The sequence below is a fragment of the Artemia sp. Qi Xiang Cuo genome, chromosome 19, assembly GCF_049724085.1.
Source record: "Artemia sp. Qi Xiang Cuo chromosome 19, ASM4972408v1, whole genome shotgun sequence".
Classification (NCBI taxonomy): domain Eukaryota; kingdom Metazoa; phylum Arthropoda; class Branchiopoda; order Anostraca; family Artemiidae; genus Artemia; species Artemia sp. Qi Xiang Cuo.
The window spans coordinates 50,140,414-50,158,405 of record NC_142812.1 but is presented as its reverse complement, the minus strand read 5'-3'; the positions used below and the strand labels follow the sequence as shown (position 1 = coordinate 50,158,405).

The 17,992-nt window shown below is 35.6% G+C and overlaps 1 protein-coding gene across 1 annotated transcript in view; it reads right to left on the bottom strand.

The window, feature by feature from the left end:
- Window positions 1-1,432: 1,432 nt before the first annotated feature.
- The window catches only part of LOC148940956 (uncharacterized), a 140,481-nt gene continuing 123,921 nt past the window's right edge, over window positions 1,433-17,992 (bottom strand). Inside the window, exons 14-15 of the mRNA XM_089104763.1 lie at window positions 11,778-11,948; window positions 1,433-7,571 (exon numbers count right to left, since the gene is read on the bottom strand). Coding sequence (XP_088960889.1) covers window positions 7,432-7,571; window positions 11,778-11,948 — 311 coding nt within the window. The 3' untranslated portion in view covers window positions 1,433-7,431. The remainder of the gene's footprint in view (window positions 7,572-11,777; window positions 11,949-17,992) is intronic.

Here is a 17,992-nt window from a genome sequence, read left to right as displayed (position 1 = left end):
ATTTAACAAATGAAAATATGGTACCTTGCCCTCTTTAAAAATGATTCTTAGAGCTCTCTTTTGGACATTTTCAATCTTTTGTGTTGCTTCATTTGAGAGGCCCGGGTGCCACACAGGACAAGCATACTCTAATATTGGGCGCACAAAAGACGTGCATACTTGTAATAAATGTAATTGGGGAAAACTAAATATATTTAAAAGTTTAGGGAGGGAAAGCGAGAAGTTTGCTTGCCATAGGATATTATTTATGTGGGCATCCCATTTCAAATTGGAAGAAATTGTGACACCAAGGAGCTTAAGAGATGTGACAGAGGTTTCACGAGGAATAGTATTAAGAAAAAGGGGAGAAATTTAAGGAAACTTACTGAAACTGTTGGGGATTTAGATGGGTTAACTATTATGTCAAGGGAAGAGGCCTCACAGGCAATATCTTGGAATAAGCCGATTGGGTTGCTAAAAATATCTTTATGACATATCCCTAAAACTGTCAAGTCGTCGACAAATTTCCACCTATTGTCATAAAGGGTTGATAGGGTGTTAATCATAAGAGAATAAAAGGAGAGAGCGTAGAATAGACCCCTGAGGAATACCATTAAATATGAGATGATCTGAGAAACAATTCATATATTTAACTGCTTGAGATCTATTAGAGAAAAGAGGCAACGAGCTAACCAGGAAAGTTTCGATGTGTTATCTATGAGTAAATTGTGGTTAATCAAATCGAAAGCTTTTTGAAGATCAATAGAAATCAGATTAAGTCAAGTGTTAGGTTTTTCAAGTAATTTACCCATGGTAACAACAAGATGAATCAGGTAATGAGAGGTTAACGTGGATTTGAGATTACCAAACTGTCTAAGATCAATGAGGGGGAGAACTTTAATCTTAAGCCGGTCTGCGAGAAAACTTTCATACAATTTTGAAAAAATTGAGGTGAGGGTAATAGAACTGTCCAGATTCGGTAATCTCATTAAACAGGGTGGATAGGGGCTTTGAAAGGTAATCATTGAAAGCTTTAATAATAGGAACAGGAATATCTAAGGTGCAAAGGGCTAAATCATCCGACGCTTCCCGTATTTTCCCTCCAGATTTCTCAAGGTACCTATTTAGAGCTGGGTCGACTCTGGCTGAGCTTACAGTGTCACAAAAGTAAGACGACAAAGAGTAAAAAAGTCTTAAAAAGTAAGACAAATAAAATATGTAGCTGCACTGTGTTGCACCCTTACAAACAGAAATAGGGCGGAGGTATGGCTTTCGAAAATCCGTGGTCTTGATTTTGGCTAAAGCTCGTTCCTTAAACTTTTACTTCTGCAGCACAATGACATCTCAGATTGGCAAAAAGGCTGCTCTTTTACAGCTTTATAAACGAAAAGGCTAGCGCCGCAATTTCACCGAAGGACGAAGCTCCTATTATAAAAACTACATAAATACTTCACAGGCGTATAAAAGATTTATTTCTTCTTGAACTACACAATTATAATCAGGTATCACCAATATACATTTTCAGATATAACATAAATGACGCTTGTACAGGTTATAAATATTCATAAAAATAAATCAGAGAAGAAAAACATAATAATTAGAGGGCTTATCTACAACGGAATAGAAGGCATACCGTATCAGCAACTATCACTAAACAAAAATCACACTTTTTGAAAATCCATCTAGGGCTAAACGGAAAACAGGGCAAATAGAGTGAGAAGAGGTCATACATAAAGATTTAAAGGTTACAGAAACTTCAGGAGACGGAGTAAAGAATACGGCCCATAACAGATTGAGAGGGAGGAAGAGTGACCGCAGCTGTGGTGGCCTCAGGCAGTTTGGTGGTACAATTAGCTGACAATAGTAGAAGCTAATCATCTCCAATGGCGTACCATCCTCTAGTGAGACAATAACCCCTCCCCACAGGAAGCATAACGGAGATAGCGTGAAGTATTTCTAAGGAAGGCAGAGCATAGATGGCGTTACACCTTTTCTATTCTCGGGCTACATAACTTTATGACGTCATACAGTTATACGCACATCTATGCTATACACATTCTTAAATTGACACAATGGCGATGACAACGGTATTTTGTCATACCAAAAATGGTTACCAACATTTTACCTACCATAGCAACTACCCAAGGCCTGATAATAATAGTAATAATAAAAAGAAGAAAATATACCTCTGTACATGTGATCAAAACCGTATCCAGGATTTTTTTTCGGGGGGGGGGGGGGTTTACAAGATTTTTTTTTCGGGGAGGCTTTACACAAAAAAAAACCCAGAAAACCCACACAAAATTGGTCCATATTCATTTTTATTGTGTTTTTACGAGTCAGAAAAACATTTCGGGGGGGGGTGTTCAACCCCCCCCCCCTAGATACAGCCTTGCATGTGATCAAAAAGTTACACAGTTCAAAGCAGAAAAGGTGAAACTGGTAAGTGGAGAATCACGGGCTACAGCCAGGGGCATCAATGGGGGTGGTGGTGGCAATCCCTCCCCCCAGATTTTGAAAAATATTTCTTCTTTGGTATTTCATCGAAGAAAATATAAAAACAACAAAATGGTCCTCCCTAGATTTGAAAAATAAATTTCGCCCCCACCCCCTATATTTTCATGAATTGGAGCCTCTGGTTATAAAACGAGTTTTATAGGAATCAAAATATACTAGCAACAGCCAGCACAACTAAATAATTTAGTACAAAAGCTTTATTATCTCTAGGCAAGTCATTCCACTGTATTGAGCTTGAGCTTTTTTTTCCCGGTAGCCCAATGATTCTCTACGGAATCAGTTTTTTTCTATTATATTCTATCAATTTTCTATTTTGTTTCAAAACCTGAAGCAATTTAAAATTATTTCAAATTTGAAAACCAATTCAAAAGTAAACACTTGTACTAATTTTTACCAAACCTAAAGTAGAATAAAAAACAAATGTGGGAATCCTTTCGGATTCCTACAAAGTAGAAATCCTTTCGGCACAAATTATAGCAGCCTACACTGTTGCTGAGATTTTGAAGAAATCTTTTCTAAAAGATCAATAAAGCGCCAACCATCATTATGTCAGCGGTAAGGGCCACATAGACGTAGCTTTTCATTTCACGTCATGAAAGCGAACACGTATCAATGAATCTCTTGGGGAACTTACGGTTAAACTAATTCACATCTAAAATTCAGATGCAAGGTGAAACGGAAAAAACCCTGATCCTGCTGCAAGCAAGAACACGTGTGAATGATAAGCTGACTTTTTCACAGAAAAGGTGGCGTATTCTTGGCAAATTATCTGAAGTTTCTAAAATATGGACACTCAACAAAGCCAATTTGCCTTGGCAAGCCACCTCGGGGCATTCTAGGCGAGTTAGTCGCACTGCAAATATTATATTTAAATATTCTTGAGTACTGAAAAATGGCTCTCAATCTTAGTAGTCCACCGAAAAGCAGTCAAAATGAGCACTAGCCTATAAAGAAGTTCTAGGCCGAAGGCTGGCATAAAAGACGCTCGCATTGAATAAAAACGGCCCTTTTGGGTTGAAAAGCGCTACTTCTGCCCAGCCCAAAAGATGGAATTGAAATAGGGCTATCACTTAAAATTTAAAGGCATTTTATGAAGAACAAGAAAAATGAGACACTGGCAAAATTTTTAAGCATATTAGTGGTTCGAGTCTGATGGCCAAATGCAAACTTTGATTCCAATTGCCGACTATCTGGTACCTTAGCCGTCGAATTCAAGTCTGGACCCGACCTAAGAGGTGACTTTTGTAGTAAATCCCCGCGAAAATTCAAATTTTTGCTCAAGAATTTTTATATAGCAATAATCATAATAACGCCTGGACCAATTTAAGCTAAAATGGAAATTGCAGGCTTTCTGCTGCCTTCTCCCATTCACTACAGTCCTTCGTTCCTTGAATGACCCCATTCCTAGTGGTTTTTTTTCCAGTATTTTATAAAGTTTACAACAATTATAAGCGTCCCAAGATTATTCTACAAGAAATGCATACTTCCAGCTTCAAAAGTTGATCTGTTTAATCAGTGCAATTTTTATTCACACACTTGGTTTTGTAAGTATATACTAGCAAAAGAGACGGCTTCAACGGCTTTACCTCACCTCTCCCCGCTCAATCAAGCCTTAGGCTTTCACCATGACAGCTTCGTAGCTTTGACTCTCGCAAATATAGCCTGAAGACGTCTCTCTCTATTACATACGGTCAGCGGCTCGTGCGTTCGGCTCTCTCCCTCTTGATATCACGGAATCATATTTTTTTTTCTCTGTTCCAAATTCTCATAGCATAAATCTGCATTCTCAAGTGTCAAAAAATATTCTGCGAAAATTTCGGGTTTCTAGTCACAATAGTTTAGCTAGAAATTATCGGAATGAAGTTATTCAATGAAAGGTCATTTGCATTTTCCCTAGATTTTGATTTTTTTTTGGCAATTTCTTTGAAAAATAACAAGATTATCCCCCTTCCCCCTGTTTCCGTGAATCACTGAATTGAGATAGTGAAAAATTTCTGACTTCAAAAATATTCATGAATGTTTCTAGGAATTTTCCTGAAATTTTTTTTCTGGGAATTTTTACTATTTAAATATAAGTTTGTAGCGAGTTATGACGTAGGAAATAATATTATATATATTAGCTAACTGTGACAAATTATTGGAATGTTTTTCTACTTGCTATAGACGCTGATACCCTATGGAGACAATTCATTAAATTTTCAATTTATTCGCTATTTTGACGCTAAATTTGCTATTTTGCAAAAATTATCTACTAGTCAATAACTGAAATTAGCCCACAGCCGGAATGAAATATCCTTTCTCGTATCTAACTACAATTGGCTCATAGTATCTTCAGTGGGGTAATTTCGTCGAAGTCCGAAAGGGGAGGAAGGGCAAAGTTGGAGCCATTTTTCCCAAATCACTTGAAAATGACAGAGAAAACCGAAAAATGAACCATATAATACCATAAAGCTAAAGATATACAAAAGAAAATGACCCGTTTCTGTGGATGCTTGAATTATTCAGGCTTATCTTAGTTTTGAAAAGATTTTTGGGGAAACTACATTTCAGCTGGGGGGGAGGGGGCAAACTAGGGTCTTGGGGGGGGAGCGGGTAAACTGAGGTATGGAAGGGGGAGTTGAACCCCCCCCCCCCTCCGCTGCCCCCTAGCAAATTACGCCCCTGATTACCTTCCACCTCTTATGTTTTATTTGAAGTGTTGCCAACCATTGCATCAAACAACCCAGATAACATCTGTAAATAATCGAAACACTAGAAATAAAAGCACTATAAAAACTCACACGATTTGAAAGCACTAGAATGTTGATAGTACTAGAAAGTAAAATGCAGAGAGAAAACAAGATGAATTAGAAACAGCAGTAGCCATAGCTTTCAGCAAGAACAAAAACATGATATCTATATTTGGATTCAATATATTCTAATAATAAAAAAAAAGAAAAAAAGAAAAAAAAAAAAAAAAGAAAAAAAAAGTAATAGATTACATGTTTTTAATTCATATGTTCTGTTCTTTTTCGGTTTCTATATTAGCTATTTTGTCTTGTTTCTGTTTTTTTTCTACCTGTTTTTCCTTGATTCTCGATAAAACCACCATAAAGGTCTATTATTAAATATACCTTTATATTAAATCTGTTATTAGCGACTTTAAGCCACATGCAGTATGCCTGTTTCTCTAATTCTTCCAATTTCTACCACGATTTTTGTCAAAAGATTTTGAGCTCGTGACAATAACAAAGCGCAAAGGACCTGGTAACAATTACCATAATTAAAATTCAATAAATTTTACAAAATTGTAAAATTTATTTTTTAGAGTTAGATACTAGATAGGCACAAGTCTAAAGTTCAATAAAATCATACCCAAACATTTTTAATCCAAGGGGAATATACAGACGATATACTATAGCTAGATAGTAGCTGCACGTTTACAATGACTGCACAGGAATAAATAAGATGAAATCGTCGTGGGTGAAGAGCTTCATATATTTCATGTGAGCTAATTCTATTTAATATAGACCTTTCAAAGACCAGCAAAAAGTCTAAGTTTAGTCGATATTCAGAATTTGAGAACTTTCATTCTATTTATTTTATTAAAAATGAATTCGATGGATGGCCTAGAACAGTAATTTCTGGCGCAAAGCGCTGTTGAAATATGCGAACTACTTTTAACTTTAGCTTTATAAAATATACCATTAAAAGGTATATTTTTTATGTGATTTTTCTCTTAAACGTATTTCCTAGGAAGTTATTAATTCTATTAGGCTATTTTAGGCTATTAATTAAGAAGTAATTATGCTATTTTGAGGTGCAAAGTGACGAAAATTTTTGAATTAGCATTAACAAGTCGCCTTTCCCCTTGCATTCTTCTTCTTTCATACTTTTGTTTAAGATGGTTTCCGAACATCAAGATGGGGGGAGGGGAAAAGAATGGTCTGTTGGGGAGACAGCCCCCCTCTGCATGCATTTCTGAGAAGTTCGAGGAGATGCTGAACAAAAATGGACGTGAAATGGTACTACGTTTGCTCAAAAGTGCTACTTCCAGAGAAAATGCTACCCTTGGCAAGTGGCAACCCTGACGTAAAGTTAATGAGAGACTAAAAGTCAATGTTGGAGCTGGCAGACATCGCTTTACAGCATCTTAGCACGCCTGCTATTAGTGTGCCAAGTGAATCGGCATTTTCGATAGCCGGTTATGTAATGCAAAAAGTTTGAATAAGATAACTTTTGAATTCTATGAATGGGCAAAATGAATTGTGCCCGGACGAAGTCTAAGATACTAGAAAAGAGCATGTTTTTAAGTGACAAGTTTTAAGGCTCGAATAAATGACGTTATTATTAATAATAAATTAATTAACAATAAACAAAACTTATAACCTGCTATTTTCTTCTTTAAGCTTTGAAAAAAAAAACTTTTTAACCAGCTGTTTTTTTTAAACAAAACCATTTTCTATTTATACCATAAAACCGAACAGCAACAGAAACACGTCTCCTTTTTTGACCTATTCTGTTTCATTTAAGCCCTGTATTTTTTTTTTCAAGAAATAGAACAGTGCCAACGCTTATTTGATACTATTTTTTTTGTTTTTGGCTCATTTTTTTTATTTTTGCCCATTTTTTTTTAATTTGCCTCGCGCTATTATTAGCATAACTGCTTATAAATTTTAACTTGATTTTCTAAAAACATCGATTTTGGCCGGTAAAAAAGTCGGCAAAAATGAACAATAAATCGGCAAAAACCATCTTGACTCCTCGAGGTGAACAATGTTTTTGTTTTAGATTCTCTATCGATAACCACAAAAAATTTGTCTCAAATTAATTACTTAATTTATACCAAAAAGACCCTCAAGCCAGTCTATCCATATTATCTCGAAGGATCTAAATTATTCCATGGTAATATTTTCTGAAAAAAAAAGAAGTCAAAACACTGTCCAAAACTATGTTTTAAAATCCCAAGGAGGGAATGTCCACAAAATATTTTACTTGGTCAAACTTAAGTACCTCAAGTTTCACAGAAGAGGTTAGTTGTAATTTTTCTTTAAACTCCATCGTTTCTTGGGCAGTTGGGTCTCTTTCTTCAAACTCTAGAAAAAAAAAACAAAAAAAAACAGTTTAAAGTCAAGTTCAAATCATAAATATTTACCTAAATAGATAACAGATACATAAACTAGATACCTAAAAGTACCTAAATATCGATTTGTAACTAAGAAATGGCACCACTAGGCAACCGCAAAAGCAACTCTATCAATCGGAACGGGCATGGCCGTATTCAGGGCAGAAGGGGGGGGGGGTCCCGGTCAACCCCCTCCTTCCAAAATTACTATCCAACTAGAAAAAATTAACCAAAATACATATTAACAAATTTTTGTTGCGTTTCTTAAATTTTATATTTAATTTGTATCCTCCTCCCCAAAGTAAAACCCCAGATACGGCTTTGGAGATAGGTGACAAAAAAAACACTCAACAATAGAATAAATAGAATTTATTTGCGCTAAAAGCCCATAGGCCATGGCAAAAAATATAAACAAAGAACCGTTACAAAGAGATTGCACAAATCCTAACCTAATCCTACAGAAATCTACTTCTATGTTTCATCGCGAGACGAAGGAACCGTGCCAAGCTTCTGATACCCATAAAAATCTTATTCGCACACAGTCTCAATAACCACTCAAAATCATAATCCCCCCTACCAAACACTTCAAATACGCAAAAAAAAAAAAAAAAATCATCACCAGGAAAACACTTTTTTTTTTGTCAGGCGACATTGAATCTGGCTAAAGAAATGAAACAGGCTTATGTTCAGTGTTTTATGTTCAGATAGCGAATATCTCTCAGGATGAGGAAAAGAAAAAGAGAAACTTTGTGGCAGGTTGTTAATCCTTTTTAAAAAGTCTGTCGGCTGCCAGTTATGACGGGTTTCAGGAAGTAACCGTTATAATGATGAACAGCTTTATGGGTAAAAAAAGTAATAAAATTACATTAACACAATCACGTCTAACTAAAAGAAAGAAAAAAAATGCAGAAAACGCATAAAAAAAAACAAAGAAAGAGAGGAGGGAGAGAGATAGTAAAAGGTAAATAATGCCACACTAGATTTTATAGTCCCTACTGGTGGCACCGATCTCCGTTTCATGGTCCGTCAACCAGAGAATATAATCACGTGATAAGGCAGCCATCCTCTACTTTTTCCCACCCTTCCTCTTTTCCTTCCCCAGATTTCTCCAGGCACCATTTGGAGATGGGTCGACTCTTGCTAAGTTCTACAGAAAATTTGGATTAAACAGGATCATCTATCTTAGGATAGAGAAAGGATCAGGATAGAGGGGTAGGGCAATAATATTTTTATGAAAATTAGCCCTATTTTTGATAGTAAAGAATTAAGAATCCTTCAAGAATGTTATTTTATATATATATATAACTTAAATTAATACTATCTGATGTTTCTGAAAAATCTTACGAGTCAAAGATAATAAATAATCACGATGCATCAGAGGCATTAATTGGCTTAACGAGAAACGAATATTTTGTAAGACATGAAGAAACAAAAATAATAACAAAACTCTTCATATGTTTTTATATTTTACATTCTACCACTAGTCTGCTTATACCATCTAAAGGATATTAATCTTCTTATAGCACTGTTGGAAGTTAAACTCATACATAAATTAGGGGTAAATTTAATCAGGGGCGGTGACTTGTTTTTTTTTTATTTCTTTCAAATAAATACAGCGTTTTATATATATTTTATTTAGGGTGGTATTAATCTACATTTATTTAGGGGTAGTTGTGTGAACTTTAGAGAAGGCTTATTTGATCGGGAATTTAAGGTTCTAGTTCTCTTTTAAGAGTCAAAAGTGATGGAGGGCAACTAGCCATACCTAACACCCTCTTTTCTCCAAACTCATCCGATTGAAATTATGAGATAGCCATTCTGCTCAAAATAGTACAAAGAACATATAACAAGACCTTCGGGGTTGACAGAATCCCACAAAGGTTGGGGGCAAGAGTTGTAAGTTATGCCCCGGAAGCATATACGTTTTTATGAAAGGGATGGTCGTGTGAACTTAAGAGGATGCTCATATGATTGGAAACGTAAAATTCTAACTCCCTTTAAGAGCCAAAAGTGATGGAGGGCAACAACTCCCCCTCCTGACACCCTCTTTTCCCCAACCACATTAGATTAAAATTATGAGATAGCCATTCTGCTCACAATAGTACAAAGAACATAAAACAAGGCCTTCAGGGTTGACAGAATCCCCCAGAGTCTGGGGACAAGGGTTGTAAGTTTTACTCCGGAAGCATATAAGTTTTTATGAAAGGGATGGTCGTGTGAACTTTAGAGGATGCTCATTTGATTAGAAATGTAAAATTCTATCTCCATTTAAGGTCAAAAGTGATGGAGGGCAACAACTCCCCCTCCTGACACCCTCTTTTCCCCAACCCCATTCGATCTAAATTATGAGATAGCCATTCTGCTCAAAATAGTACAAAGAACATAAAACAAGGCCTTCAGGGTTGACAGAATCCCGCAGAGTCTGGGGACAAGAGTTGTAAGTTATGCCCCGGAAGCATATAAGTTTTTATGAAAGGGATAGTCGTGTGAACTTTAGAGGATGCTCATTTGATTGGAAATGTAAAATTCTAGCTCCCTTTAAGAGTCAAAAGTGATGGAGTGCAACAACTCCCCCTCCTGAAACCCATTCGATCGAAATTATGAGATAGCCATTCTGTTCACAATAGTACAAAGAACATAAAACAAGGCCTTCAGGGTTGACACAATCCCCCAGAGTCTGGGTGCAAGGGTTGTCAGTTATGCCCCGGAAGCATATAAGTTTTTATGAAAGGGATGGTCGTTTGAACTTTAGAGGATTCTCATTTGATTGGAAATGTAAAATTCTAGCTCCCTGTAAGAGTCAAAAGTGATGGAGGGCAACAACTCCCCCTCTTGACACCCTCTTTTCCCCAACCGAATCCGATTGAAATTATGATATAGCCATTCTGTTCACAATAGCCCAAAGAGCGCATAACGATGCCTTCGGGTGGACACAACTCCCCAGAGCCCTAGGGCAAGAGTTGTCTGTTATGCCCCGCGGCATATAAGATTTTTATGGAACGGATGATCGTATAAACTCTGGATCGGATGGGGCGCAATTGATTGGAAGTCGGAAGTTCTAGTGCCCCTTTTAAGAGCCAAAAGTGAATGACGGGCGACCAGCCCCCTCCCCCACAAGCCTATTATTCTCCAAAACATATCTGATCAAAATTCTAAGCAATATTAGATAATGATACCAAAATTTGGAAGCTGAACACTGTCCATCTCACCAAATTCATGAAGGGATACATAACTGCAAATGCAATTGTGTGAAATTTTGTTTCACGGACAAAAAAGAAGAAAAAAGTATTCTATAATAATAAGTACCTATATCTTCTTATCAGCCAGAGCAAAAAAAGACATATAAATTTCTTACAGTTCTGGGGTACAAAATGTGCTCGTTTTTCATAGGTTAACGTTTCTAGAGTATTTTCGTAATTATATTTAATTATTCCTTAGCTGTACAGTGTGAAATGTAAAGCCGGTAAAAAGAATGGAAATTTTCACCACAAGATTTAAACTTGATCCCGAGATAAAATTTTAATCACAACATAAGTGCTTCCAAATTTTCTCTGTATTTTGACTATACGAGTTCAGTTTTAGGGTACATTTTTATAGCACCCATCACAGATTTTGCCAATAAAACACTAGAACAGTTTTCTACGAAATTTTTACTATATTTTGTTGTCACTGCACTAACGTATCTTCTTTTTTTTGGTTTAGTCCCTTTGTAAATTCCAGGAGTTTTAATTTTTTTTAGCCTTTTTGACATGTTGCTTTCTGAGGGAGGTGGAAAAAAATTCATTTCAAGTTCATTAGGTGTTTTATAAAAACACGACAGCAATGTCTAATTTTCCATGTCTCTAGCCATGAGTGCTAGCGCTCCAGACTTAAAATACTGGGGTCAGGGGTTCCAAATCTGGTGTCGCTGGTTATTTGGTGTGGAACGGGGGTAAATGGTGTGACTCTGTAAGCTCAGCCAGCCAGAGTCGACCCAGCTCTAAATGGGTACCAGAAGACCTCTGGGGGGAGGACACGGGGAGTGTCGGATGGTTTGCCCCCAACAACGCATTGTACTCCCGGCCGAAGGCTGAGAATCAGGAGATCGGTACCTGCGCAAAGCAGACCCTTGGTCAGCATACAATTTTTTTTTTTAAAGTTAGCCATGGGAGTTCTAGAATAATTGTAAGAGACTTACTTTTAAGGGCTAAGAAAGAGACTACAAATGGCAAATACATGAACTGATCTTCCATTCGACGGATGTCTTTTGAACTAATGGCTGCATAGTTGCCATAATCAAGAAACTGCAAATAGTGCATCGATGGTTCAGATTCAGCTTTTTTCAGTGCAAGAGCTCGATACCACGAACCTGGAATATAGTTTTAATCATATATACATATCTGATTTGAAACATTTTATAAATTCAAAGTGTCTCATCTTCTGAAATGTATGCAAAAAACCTTATTTTTGCATACATATATGTGTATAAATATGGTTTTGCAAACCTTATGTATGCAAAAAACCTTATTATGCAAAATTTATCAACTGATAGCTTAATTTTGATCATTTCTAATATATTCGGAAAAAGAAGAGCTGCTCCCTTAGAGAAACCTTTTTGGTAGCCTTGTTTAAAATTTACGCAGACTGGGTTCAATTCCGCTTACCAAAAGTGCAGCACTGAGTTCTAAATTGTACATTCTGGTATATTTCTTGCATTTGAGTTTTTTTAGTGACGAGGAGGAGGGGGGGGGTTGTTCCACGCTTTAAAACGCGTTAAGTATTTGTATAGTTTCCGTTTTTCGATCAAATTCAAAGAAAAGTTGTTTATTGGAAATTGGAAATTTATTTGGGGTTTTCAACAGCCTTCAAATGGCTCATAGAACTGATAAGAGTATTTAAATTACCATTAATCCATGCCTATCAACCTTAGTTCTACCCTTTTACACAATTTTTTACCCTTTATACCATTTCATACAATTCTGAAAAAGGCTTATGCCGACTTCACCTCTCACTTAGACTATTTGTCTTGGCTTTTTTTCAATTAACCGTGGCTCTCAACTTTTTCAAAGCATCCTACCAAGTTAATTGTTTTTAAATCTCTTTCACGAAACAACTTCAATTTGATTTTACTTTATTCGGCTGAGACGTAAAAGTCGATATTACAGAGGTAACCATCGTCACTGTCGCTATCAGGCTATATGTCGCTAACTTATTGAAGTTTCATCAGGAACGTTCAATGCTTCTTTCTACTTTCAATTTTTCAATTAACCGTGGCTCTCAACTTTTTCATACCAGCACTTTGGGAGTGTTTACTCAAATATTTTTTTGGGGGGGGGGGGGGGGGGGTTAAACAAAAAAACCTTCGAAAAATTCATAAAAAATTTGTTTGTATCTATTTTTGTTACGTTTTTATGGGTCAGACAAAGATTTCGGACAGGGTTCAAACCCCCCCCCTAACCTCCCCCCCGGGTTACATGTGCGACATTCATTTTCAGGTGCAGCCCTTTCAAGCCACTTTGTCGTTTAAAAATATTAAGCACAGAAACTCATCTTCAGCACAATTTATTATAACTATTCCAAGTACTTGTGACGATGTTCATACGAAAAATGTTTTTTATTTCTATCAAAATTAAGGTATTAAACCGATTTTATCCTAGGTTGCGACCAATCCAGATCGTTTTTCGTACTAGGAAATAGTAGAATGCTATTTTTCTGAAGGAATTATAGCAAAGTTTGGTAAAAAAAAATATTTTGATATATATATATATATATATATATATATATATATATAAAATATATATATATATATAAATATATATATATATAAATATATATTTGGATTGGATGTACTGTCGTGTGTACTAGGTGATTGGATGAATGAGTAAGGTCTAGACCTTGTTCAAGTGCTCATTTATCTCAGTTACTAAATTAGGAAGACAGTTTTTTTTTTTTTTTTTTTTTTTTTTTTTTTTTTTTCTTACAAGTAATTACCTGTAATACACTATATATATATATATATATATATATATATATATATATATATATATATATATATATATATATATATATATATATATATATAAATATACATATATATATAAACACACACACATATATATATATATATATATATATATATATATATATATATATATATATACCTGTATATACCCAAGTAATTTTGTGCGAGATTACTGCGTTCATTTATGATAACTAGGCTGTCTTATTTTCATTGTCATTAAGACTCAAATAATGGAAAAAAAAAAAAAAAAAAAATTAACTGCAAACCAAACTGGGATTCCCCGTTTTCCCACAATTTCGATCCTCGCCTTCATCTCTGTTTTCAAACTTTCATGCTTAACGTGAAAAAGCGTTATTGTTCTTATTGATAGATAAACTCACTCAAAAGTTTCAATATCTATTAAATAATAATCAGTCATTTAAAACAATAGTATAATAGTGGAACATCTTAATAGTTTTGGGTCCAAAAATTGGCAAAAATAGTTTACTCCAAGAAATCTGTTATTGCAAGATTATTTGTCTTAATTTTGGCTTTGAAAGGAGTTGAAGCTTTCGCCGAGGCAACTGGAGCTGACGTATCATAATTACTAAAAAAAAATGTCTCCACATGGGCAAATACTTGATTTTCTCTATTTTGGATCTGAGCCGAAAAATTTGTTTCAACAGCCGTCAAAAGTGTATTGTTTTAATTCTTTTTTTTTTCGAATACATATTATAAGTTGTTACCATATGTTTCACTTACCACACACCCATACGTGTGGATTCACTCCTTGGTTCCTCATATACAATAGGAATGTGTAATGTAGTCATTACATTGGAAAATTTTCTACAATGACTTGACAAAAGGTTCAGATTATTTGATGGTGGTTTGTGGAAAGAACCTAGTCGACCAAAAAGCGAAAGAGACAAGTTAGATTTTGGGTACGACTATTATAATTGAAATTTTATATTAAATTTTTTATCTTAATTTTGCTTAATTTCCGACAACAATATTCAAATTTTATTTATCCTTTTGAGTTTATATCATACTTTAGAATTTGCTCCTCCTTTTACTTTTTTTTCCAAAAAATATCGAATCCCTAACAATGAGAGGTCCAGAGACTTCTACTTCTGAGATGAGCTTAGAAAGATCCTTATACGAGAGGAGGTAGAGTGATGGCAGAGAAAGCTTCAATAAATTAGGCCCATCCTATTTCTATAGAATCTAAGAATCTAAGTACTCCCTTACTTCTCTTTTTACTTTTTTTTTTCCAAAAATCTCACATCCCTAACAATGAGAGGACCAGATACTTCTGCTTCTGAAATGAGCTTAGAAAGATCCTTATACGAGAGGAGGTAGAGTGATGGCAGAGAAAGCTTCAATAAATTAGGCCCATCCTCTTTCTATAGAATCTAAGAATCTAAGTACTCCCCTTCTCCTCACTCTTAGAACTGATATATATATATATATATATATATATATATATATATATATATATATATATATATATAGCGTTGTCTATAGTAAAGACCATAAGGCTTCAATGTTTTACTATATAATTTTATTCCGAGCCATTTCATATGGAAAGGACGGTTGTATGAACTTCGGAGGGGCCATATTTGATTGGAAATCGGGGAGTTCAAGTGCCCTTTTTTGGATTCAAAAGTGGTCGGAGTGCAACTAGCCCCTTCCCCCACGCCCTCTTTCTCCCAACTGCACCCGATCGAAATTTTGAGACAGCCATTTGATTCAAAATAGTCCAAAGATCATATAACAATGCCTCCCGGTTGATACAACACCCTAGAGCCAAGGGTTGTACGTTATGTCTCAAGGGTATAAGGTTTTTTATGGAAGGGGTGTTCGTATAAACCATGGGGGGAAGGGGGAGGAGGAGGCTCATTTTGAAGGGGATTCATTCGATTAGAAATCAAAAGTTCTAGTGGCCTTTTTGAGAGTCGAAAGTGATTGGATGGTAACCCCCCCCCGCCCCCCTTCACGCCTTTTCCCCCGAAATACATCCGACGAAAATTTTGAAATGGCCATTTTGTTCAAAATAGTCCAAAAGCCAAATAACTATATTTCAGGGGTTGACAAATCCCCACAGCCCCAGGGGCAAGGGCTGTGACTTATGCAAGTTGCCCATTTTCAAAATACAAAGTTTTGTGGAAGGATTGGTCGTATTAACTTTGAAGGGAGCTCCTTCAATTGGAAATTGAAAGTTCTCGTTCCCTTTCTAAGAGTCAACAGTGATCAAAGTACAACCAGCCATCCCCTTTTCCCCCAATGCATCCGGTCAATATTTTGAGATAGCCATTTTGTCCAAAATAGTCCAAAGACCAAATAACTATGCTTCCCGGGTTGAATCCCACCCCCCCCCCAGGGGCAAAGGCTTAAGCTATGCAAGTTGCTTATTGTTACTTTGATACTTTATTTACTCTGATAATTGATTAATTCAACGCTGTTACTTTGATACTAGTTTTGATCCTTTGATGAAACTTTGCTATTGAACAATAAAAATTTGATTTTGAAATAGTGAATGTTCAAAAACTTGAAACTTTGGCTATCAAAAACGAATAAAAACTAATTAAAAAGCTTTTCGCAAAAAGAGTTTTTCAAAGAAAAGTAAAGGCCATATTAAACTTGAGATCAGCAGAAATATAAACCAATGATGGTTCAAACTCAAAATGACAAGAAATTAATATTAAAGAATAAATGAAACCCAAAACGAACAGAAATTAAATGAACAACAATAGCAAATAAACACATAACAGGTACTAATATAAATGCATAAATAAATCTTAAAACGAGTGAAACCTAAATATACACAAATCAAGCATAGAACGAACAAAAATCACTACAAGAGTTTGGCTACTGCCCCCTTCCCTTACTGTAAATATATAAAACCTTCTGCGCAACTGACGCTGTACTGAAAACTATATGTGTCTCGAACTGTCATCGAAAGAACTAATAAAATTAAACTGAATATTTGATATGTAATGATATTAATTACTGAAGGGTGAGCAGTTCAAGATTTTATTTCACTATAATTTTATTTTTACTTTCAATGTTGTTATAAGTACAAAATAAAATATTTGTAATATAATTCATTTTCAGTAAAGCGCCAACGACGCAGAAGGTTTTATCCTTTTACCGTTAGGGAAGAGGGCAGTAGTCAAGCTTGATTTGCATATTCAATTTAAGTTTTACTCGTTTTATGATTTATTTATTTATTTATATTTATAACCTTCTGTATGTTTGTTTGCTATGACTGTTTATTTAATTTTTGTTTGTTTTGGGTTTCATTTATTCTTCAATACTAATTTAGGGTCGTTTAGAGTTTGAACTATTATGGATTTATATTTCTTCTCATCTTAATGTTAATATTAAGGTTTAATTTTCTTTGAAAAATTATTTTTCGGAAATTTTAATTTTTTTTACTAATAACCAGATCTACTATGAAATAATAGATCTGGGTGCGACTTTAAATATGGCTGTAACATATATACGTCATAAATAACACATGACGTCATTGCTACTACCATGTTTCTTTTTTGTTCTTTAAATGAATAAATATGAATGTGGCGTCATTCACATGAGGAGTAAAAAAAAAGGTAAAGAATACGGCATTGGACTTTACAGTCTCTACCGGCGGTGCTGATCTCCGTTTCTTGGCCCTTCAGCCAGGAAGTGCAATGGGGGGTTGGGGACCAACCATCCTGTACTTTCGCACACCCTTCCTGTTTACCTTCCCCAGATTTCTCCAGCTACCCATTTAGCCCCTTCACGCATAGTGTCCTCACCTGAGTACGTCAACCTCTCGATTTAACTTGTACCGCAAGGTAGCTCGTAACGCTTTCGTGGTGATATCTGTAGTTTTGCACAAGTCAGTCCTGCATGCCATATTTTTTTCGCTTTAATCCAGGCATAGACAGAATTTTGGAGATTTTTCTTGGATTTATCCTGTCAGATGGAAGAAAAAGTCCTGAACCAGGTAAGAGTTGAAATTTTATAACTCAGTAAGTATGAATCTGAGGCATTTGTGTTTTTTAACATGAATAATTGAATGTTTGATAGAATAGAGAAAACTTTTTCGAATGACTGCGACTTTTTTTGGTTAGGGAGCGCTGGTATAAAAGTTGAGTGTTCTCATTTGAGGACAGTGTGCATAAGTTGATGTTTTTCACTAGAAAGAGACGAAGCAACAAGGAACGATCTGTCGGACATCTAGCCGGCTCAAGAATATATCTTAGATGTTAAGACACGCCAGCCCACTACAGAGACGAGGGAAAAACGAAAAGGAACTTCCGTTACCATAAGAGGCCCTCTCCCACCAACAATGGCAAGTGAAACCCTCCTTCAACAGCCTAAGCTTCTGATGACGACGAAGACCTTTACCCGATATTTTACTTTAA